Source organism: Anguilla anguilla, chromosome 13 (assembly GCF_013347855.1).
Source record: "Anguilla anguilla isolate fAngAng1 chromosome 13, fAngAng1.pri, whole genome shotgun sequence".
Taxonomy (NCBI): Eukaryota; Metazoa; Chordata; class Actinopteri; order Anguilliformes; family Anguillidae; genus Anguilla; species Anguilla anguilla.
Genome location: NC_049213.1, coordinates 40,317,638 through 40,325,288, shown reverse-complemented (window position 1 = coordinate 40,325,288; position 7,651 = coordinate 40,317,638). Strand labels below are relative to the sequence as shown.

At 43.7% G+C, this 7,651-nt stretch overlaps 3 protein-coding genes across 3 annotated transcripts in view; all 3 read left to right on the top strand.

Annotated features, from left to right (window-relative positions):
- Positions 1–961: 961 nt before the first annotated feature.
- On the top strand, positions 962–3,508 carry LOC118211666 (zinc finger protein 263-like). Its single transcript, XM_035389051.1, has 2 exons — positions 962–1,294; positions 2,140–3,508. Exons 1-2 carry the CDS (start codon positions 982–984, stop codon positions 3,042–3,044), a joined length of 1,218 nt encoding a protein of 405 aa, XP_035244942.1. The 5' UTR covers positions 962–981; the 3' UTR covers positions 3,045–3,508.
- Positions 3,509–4,641: 1,133 nt separating this feature from the next.
- LOC118211665 (zinc finger protein 180-like) overlaps positions 4,642–7,651 on the top strand; it is a 5,957-nt gene continuing 2,947 nt past the window's right edge. The window contains exons 1-2 of the mRNA XM_035389050.1: positions 4,642–4,920; positions 5,219–6,310. Coding sequence (XP_035244941.1) covers positions 4,701–4,920; positions 5,219–6,237 — 1,239 coding nt within the window. The 5' untranslated portion in view covers positions 4,642–4,700 and the 3' untranslated portion in view covers positions 6,238–6,310. The remainder of the gene's footprint in view (positions 4,921–5,218; positions 6,311–7,651) is intronic.
- Positions 7,096–7,651, top strand: part of LOC118211667 (zinc finger protein 79-like) — a 3,503-nt gene continuing 2,947 nt past the window's right edge. Inside the window, exon 1 of the mRNA XM_035389052.1 lies at positions 7,096–7,614. Within this exon, the coding sequence (XP_035244943.1) occupies positions 7,425–7,614 (190 nt within the window). The 5' untranslated portion in view covers positions 7,096–7,424. The remainder of the gene's footprint in view (positions 7,615–7,651) is intronic.

Below are 7,651 nucleotides of genomic sequence, written 5' to 3'. Positions count from 1 at the left end.
GTATATGTGTGCGTGTGTGCGTGTGTGTGGTGTGTGTATATGTGTGTGTGCGCGCATGCACGCATGATACCAACTGATTTAATTGAAATGGCAACTATTTCAGAGGTTCTATGAATACCTTTATAAACACTCCAGTGTTGACTATATTTTAATGTATTTATTATTTTTCGAAATAATGAAAACTTTTTCAAAATTTTATTTTAAACAGGGCAATATAGCCCACTGAATAAATTATGTATGGTAAGAACTACTGATTCACCTTAGTGTGAAACAATCACTGACAGAGGTCCAATTAAGACTGGTAAACCTGGAGGACAAAAATTGATTAGGGATGCATTTAAAAAAATGAGTGGAAAAAAATCATTTACACCGAGCTTGTTTAGGTGATTTACAAAATAATTTACCCAATTAAAAACGTATTAATTACCGCGCATATCCTCACTAACATTTTGACTCCAAGACTGAAGTTTGACACCTGTGGTGTAAAGGTTGTGAATGGCATAGGGTACCATGTGTTAGTATATATTTGAAAAAAGGATCTACGACTATGATTGTTTCTAAAACAAGGTACTGGAATCTGAAGATTAGTGGTAGAGCTTGTAATGTAAGAATGGGACTGTTTACACTGTTTGTGTAATAGATTGCAGATGACACGTGAAAAAATGTTTTGTAACGCATAATCGTTTTGGATGGAAATTAAGTTACAAAAAATTGAAAGCATTTATAGATACATTTTTTAAAAAAGATTTATAGATTGTGTTACGGTATAAAACAGTTACACAATCTTTTTTACATAGCAAAATGTAAGTCGCTCTGGATTAGAGCGTCTTCTAAATGTCAGTAATGTAATGTAATGTAATGCAATGTAATAGAGTCGTTTACCAGAGCATTTTTAGTGTCTACAGGGACCTCCAGGGGCTAATAACTGAATTACAAGTTTACGTCTCTGTCACATGACACGCAGATCACCTGACCAAACCGATGGTGGAAAACTGCGGTTTTTCCGTCACATGGAAACCACAGCCCGGACGCTGGCTACACCCACATAACCAATTCCTCCTTTTCACAATTCAGGAAAGTATTGTTAGCGGAAAACGTTTCAAAATGACGAAATTAGAGATTTTAAATGCCTATTTTACCGAGCGTTTAATGGCGGCCGCGCAGGAGATCATGCACCTGGTGGGCGAGACAGTAATGGAGTACCAGGAAGAAACTGTTCGGGCAAAGAGGGAGAACGAGAGTCTGAGACGGAGGTTGCGCGAAGCTGGGCTGGATGGCGAAGCAGGACTAACTAGTAAGTGAATTTATGTAGCCTTAACTGTCTGGCATACGCTATACCTGGCTGCCCCCCGTTTGCTTGTCTGGGCACTTTGGTTATAATTACCATTGTCGTATCGGTTTAGGAAGCAAAAATACACTAGGCTTTGTTGAGATTATAAACAGCAACACTGCATGGGCGCACAGCATTCTATGGATTCAGACGGAACTTTCTGACTGGCGTATTTGGGTGGAGCAGACTATAGGTTCTTCTAGCTAACGTACAGGCCCAAACAATGTTTATCATTATGTTTATGTCTTGCCTGGTAATTAGGTTGATTAGCTACACCTTTATTAGGTTTATTTCCCTGGCCCATATATTCGTACAGGCAGTTTGCTTCATTTTACGGGCGGTACTGTATGTGCAGCGAGGTTGAATGCTAGCGGGGCTAAGCTAAAAACGATGCACAGGGCGCCGCCATTTTATAAAGCTGTGCGCATGCGCGTCTGTGCATAGAGTGTGTGCCTGGTCAGAGCTGACCACTCATTGGTGCTGAACGCTGTCTTGAATCTGACCCTGACGGAGAGGAGGGTCCTCTCTGATCCTGACCAATAAGGAGGGACTTGTGGTTATTGACAGATGACATACAATGTTTTCGGGAGCAAAGAGCTTCTGATTTTTAAATTAGCCTGTGAATATGCCATTGGAATAATGTCTTCCAGTCTAGGTAATTTGTTGAGCTGGGAGCATTAATTACTCAAATTCACTCATCATTACTTCTCTGTTTGTACCTGCCATAAGTTATAAGTCTTGTTTCCAACTTCTAGCTTCAGGACTGTTGATAGTTTTATTTAACTCATTATTTCTTTCTCTCCCTCCAGAGCCGGTTCCCCCTCTCCGTGCAGACAGGGCCGTCTCTGAGCATCAGGAGTGGGGCTCCACAGGGCAGGACACAGAGTCCACACTGACTGCAGTGAAGCTGGAGTTCACTGAGCCGCAGAGGCACAGACAGGAGGAAGAGGAGCACCGCGGGCTGGAGTCGGGCACAGACGGGTCAGTGATCCCGTCTCCATGTTCGAAAAGGGAATGTGGTCCAGACTCCCTAAACCAGCCAGCGTTCCCACCTCCATGTGGGAAACGGGACAGCGTACAGGACCCTCAGAACCATCTGGATCTCAGACTGCAGATTGGGAATACTGAGGAAGAGGAAGGTACTCCCTGTGTCACACATTATCAGATTAAAACAGAGACTGGCGGAGTTGACTACAACCCATCAGAGCAGTCCACTGAGCCGTTCCCCTTTCATGCAGTAAACCTTGAAGCTAGTGAACTTCCGAACAGAAACGATATGAACGTCTTTAGGGCAGAACCTGCGGGACGGATGTCTGCGTTTGAGGCAGAGCTGTCCCCGGGAGCGCTGGGACGGCTCCGGGGACAGAGCACGCACTTCTGCCCGCAGTGTGGGAAAGCCTTCCGCCACATGTCTCAGGTGAGAAGGCACCTGCGCATGCACACGGGCGAGAAGCCGTTCTGCTGCCCTGTGTGCGAGAAGTGCTTCAAGTACTCCGGGAACCTGAAGGAGCACCAGATCGTCCACACCGGAGAGAAGCCGCACCGCTGCTCCGTCTGCGGAAGGTGCTTCGGCAAGTCGGCTCACCTGCAGCGGCACCTGCGCATTCACACCGGAGAGAAGCCGTACAGGTGCCCCGTGTGCGAGCGGTGCTTCACCCAGTCGGGCGTGATGAAACGACACCTGCAGGTTCACAACAGTTTCAACTACACCTGAGCGCGCCCAGGAACATTATTTCAGGTAGAGGGAAATCTAACCATCTGCTCATGTACTCCTGAGGAAGACGAACTTGGCACTCCCTTACATTCTGCTGAATTATTTAATTATTTATTTATTTTTAAAAAATCTTTATTAAATCTAGTAGTTCAAAAGAGAAATCGCTCGCTTTTCTGGGGATAACCATTGGAAATAATGTGATGGGGACACGACGGATTGTGTTACCAGTGAAATTTTATTAACAGCAAATAAAACCGCTGTGGTGCCTACGGGCAGCTGGGTGACTCATGCATGACTGTAAGCAGCAAAATGGTGTACATGTCGCGGTGATGATGTGCAGTGCATGTGCTACGTGACTACACAAGGCTGTTTCTCTATTTAAGAACATGATTTTTGTACACCCCCCATCCCCCCATTTTCATATAATAAACCCTTTCTACTTGAAAACATAAACCAAACTTTAAGCCTGGCTAGTTTTCTTTTTTTATGCCTTGTCAATCATTCAATCAAGTAATCCTATTTGTAAGACATACTTTATTATTCTTTTTTAAAAGTCAGTCATGACCTACTGTAAACCTGGCAAGTTCTTTCTGAAAATCTTCTGCAATATTTACGTATAATGCTTATAATTAATAATTCTACAGTGTATTTTAAGAACACTATTACCTACCCAATAATCAGAGCCGGTCTATCCATTAGGCCATAAGGGTGACTGCCTAGGGCCCTGGTGTGGTTAAGGAGCACCTGTGTGATGTTTTTTATTTATCATTTTTATTTATCATTCTTTTGGGGCCCATTTTCAAGACCTGGCCAATGTCCCAACAGACTCACAGACCAGCTCTGCCAATGAATGCTTGTGTCTGTGCCTAACCAAGCACATTCATGTTGTTATAATGACTGGCTTATGGCCTTTTACTTCTCCGTTACAATCGCGTGTTTTACCCACCTGTATTTTAACATGGTTGTATAACTTCGGGAAAAGTCTGGGATAGCCTTCCTTTCACTGTTGATCTTGTAGTGATGCTTTAGCATTACTGGCTAGCTAGCTGGCTGGCTACATTCTCACTTGCAATGTACTTCCCTTTTCCATTCTAATGCAACTATTAAGGAACTTTAGAAAATAAAATTAATTTTGTAACGTTGGAATATGTATCCTACTATATGTTAGATCGCCAACCAGCGTTATCTCCGAGCTGTTTAAATAGTAATAATTATTATTATTGTCGTTGTTGTTGTTAGTATCATTCACAAAGGGTCGTTTTAAACGTTGTTTTTGTTCTTGAAAAGAAAAATGAATTGTAAAATATAATAAAATCTAAATAAATCGGTCTTTTAGGGCTAAAATAGCCGAAGAATAATGCCACAGGCTGTATGAATGAATGTCAGCGCACACTCGTGTGGACACGCTTCCGGGGGAAACGGATCCTGGTGGGGGATTAAAATTCGGGATAACACTTCTACCCAAAAAATGGTTTGCGGCGGACCGGCAGGAAAATCGAAAAGTTTGTGAATTATCCGTTTATAATTATTAGTCTGGCACAAAACAAGCAACATCACCAGCAAGGCACTTCCGTACCCTCCCACTTCATGTTTACTTTTTCTTCTCGCGAGAGTTGGTACCGCTACTCCAGCCACTGATTCAGCCAAGCGCTGCTAATGCTGAGGATCACGAATGTTGTTGTCGAAAGTTGTGCCAAAATGACGAAATTACACGCTTTAAATGCCTATTTTACGGAGCGTTTAATGACTGCTGTACAGGAGATCATGAAGGTGTTGGAGGATACATTATTTGAGTATCAGCACGAAACTGAACGGACAAAGCGAGAGAACGAGATTCTGAGACGGAGGTTGCTCGACGCGGAAGCTGGTTTTCCACGTGAGTAATGTTGAATTTTATGTGTATTTTAGTATTTATTTTTAAGTTGGTTAATTTAGATAAATAGCTTACCGACCATTTCTGTCCTTCGAGTTCATTACATACCAAGCGTCTTCGGAGAGACGATTGTGGCGGAAGGCATTGATAATATATTTTTTAATTGGGACGCATTCGTCGCAGATATCACACACGTTGCCTGTCCCAGTGCTACTAACTTATGCGTGTACGTTTTAAGCTGCCAAAGCCTGTTGAAAGCGATGTTTTTCTTCTTACCTCCCGTTTTTCTCCCTCCCTCCAGAGCCGGTTCCCCCTCTCTGTGCGGACAGGGCCGTCTCTGAGCATGAGGAGTGGGGCTCCACAGGGCAGGACACAGAGTCCACACTGACTGCAGTGAAGCTGGAGTTCTCTGAGCCGCAGAGGCACAGACAGGAGGAAGAGGAGCACCTCGGGCTGGAGTCTGGCACAGACGGGTCAGTAATCCCGTCTCCATGTTCGAAAAGGGAATGTGGTCCAGACTCCCTAAACCAGCCAGCGTTCCCACCTCCATGTGGGAAACGGGACAGCGTACAGGACCCTCAGAACCATCTGGATCTCAGACTGCAGATTGGGAATACTGAGGAAGAGGAAGGTACTCCCAGTGTCACACATTATCAGATTAAATCTGAGACTGATGGAGTTGACTGTACCGTATCAGAAGAGCCTGGTGAGGCACTGTCCGGTGATACATTCAATCCTGCCAGTCAAACGGATCAAAGTGAAAACAGTGGACGGGTAAATGAGGATATAAGCAGTCGACCAATGCTGATGTCTGTAGAACAGCATTCCAAAGAAAAACCAGGTGTGCTCCAAGGGGAGAGCTCGCTTTCCTGCGTTCACTGTGGGAAGGTCTTCATTCATGTGTCCAGGTTAAAGTCGCACCTCAGAACTCACACGGCGGAGTGTACCTTTCGCTGCGCTGTGTGTGGGAAGTGCTTCAGCCAGTCACGGCTGCTAACGGCTCATCAGCGAGTTCACACGGGAAACAAGCCGTACTGCTGCAGCATCTGCGGCAAGAGCTTTAACTATTTGGCCAAGTTTAAGGAGCATCAGCGAATCCATACGGGGGAGAGGCCGTACCGCTGCAGTTTTTGCGGTAAATATTTTAGTCAGTCCGGACACTTGAAAGCACACGTGAGAATTCACACAGGAGAGAAGCCCTACAGGTGCCCTGTGTGTGGAACCTGCTTCTCTCAGTTGAGCCAGATTAAGAGGCACTTGCTAACTCACACGCAGGAGATGTCATTAGGCAGTCACAGTCAGGGGGGAGAGCTGCACTAACTACTGTACTCTGCTGCAACACAGCATCCTCAAATAAATTATTTGAAGTAACTGGACTCAAGCTGTTATTTATGTGGAATTATATATTACCAGAATGGGGGGACAGTGTATAAAAATTGCAGTGATTACTGCACAGATAATGGATTATGGTTTTAAATGCCCTCAGAGCTGACGGTCTGGATTTTAACCTAATTTTTGTTGTTTAATTTCAAACCCTGTGTGCTGGAGTACTGAGCCAAAACAACAAAGTATATCAGTGTCCAAATACAGAGCACACTAGATATTTTAATGTGCTTTATTACATGACAGTTGTAGAGGCATAAACCTCTTTAAATTATTACCCCCAGGTATGGGACTGATGTGTGGAGAAGTTAAGCATTTTTGTATTGTTGTACTGATGTACACTTTGAAAATTGGTGGAGTAATTTGCACAACAAGGTTAGTGGTTGTAATTAATTGCAGGAAATGGAATATAAAAATTAAAGCTAAATAGTTTCTGTTTAAGAGCCTCTGCTAAATCTAAATATAGTGCATACTAGCCAATACATCACCCCCTTTATTCATGGTGGTAGTGTAGCATAATGGTCAGGGAACTGGGCTTATTAAATTTTTTTTTTTTTTTCCGAACAGCGTTTATTTATTTGTTCACTTTTTTTTTTTTTTTACACAGAGAACTGTCACAAAAACACTTTCACTCTGAGTAAGGTACTGAACCCGCACTGCTTCAGTAAATGTCCAGCCGTATGAGGGGGTTGTGCGTAAAATGTCATATTTGTAAAAGGCTCTGAATAAGAACGTCTGATAAATGCCGAAGTGTGAAATGTAAATAAGGACCCTGTTGACTTCACAATGTCAACCTACATAGACCTCGAGCAATCGTCGTGTTTAATTCAGGCTCGTATTGAATACGCAGCATTCACTTTTACATGTTCAAGCTGGTAATGGCTACCAACACGGCCACTACATCTCATATGACGTACTAATACATACAGTGTTTTACAGTGTAATGTTACATGTCGAAAACCCAGACAAGTTAGTGTTCTAGTCCCCGCATTTTTTCCATCATTTACGGTACATTCAGACCACGTGACAAGGAAGCTTTCAACCTCAGCTCCGAGCGCTGACTGGAGGCTACGCGGAGCCCCCACCGAAAATCCCGAATGTCATTGTAGACGTAAAGTGCAAAAATGACGAAATTACAGTTTTTAAACGCTTTTTTCGCCGAGCGTTTAATGGCGGCCATGCAGGAGATTATGCAGGTGGTGGGAGATACGTTAATTGAGTACCAGGAGGAAACTGATCGGACAAAGAGGGAGAACGAAATTCTGCGGCGGAGGTTGCGAGGGGCTGGCCTCGATAATGAAGCAGCTATGCCAAGTGCGTAAAATTATTAGTAAATTAGTTTTTACGCACT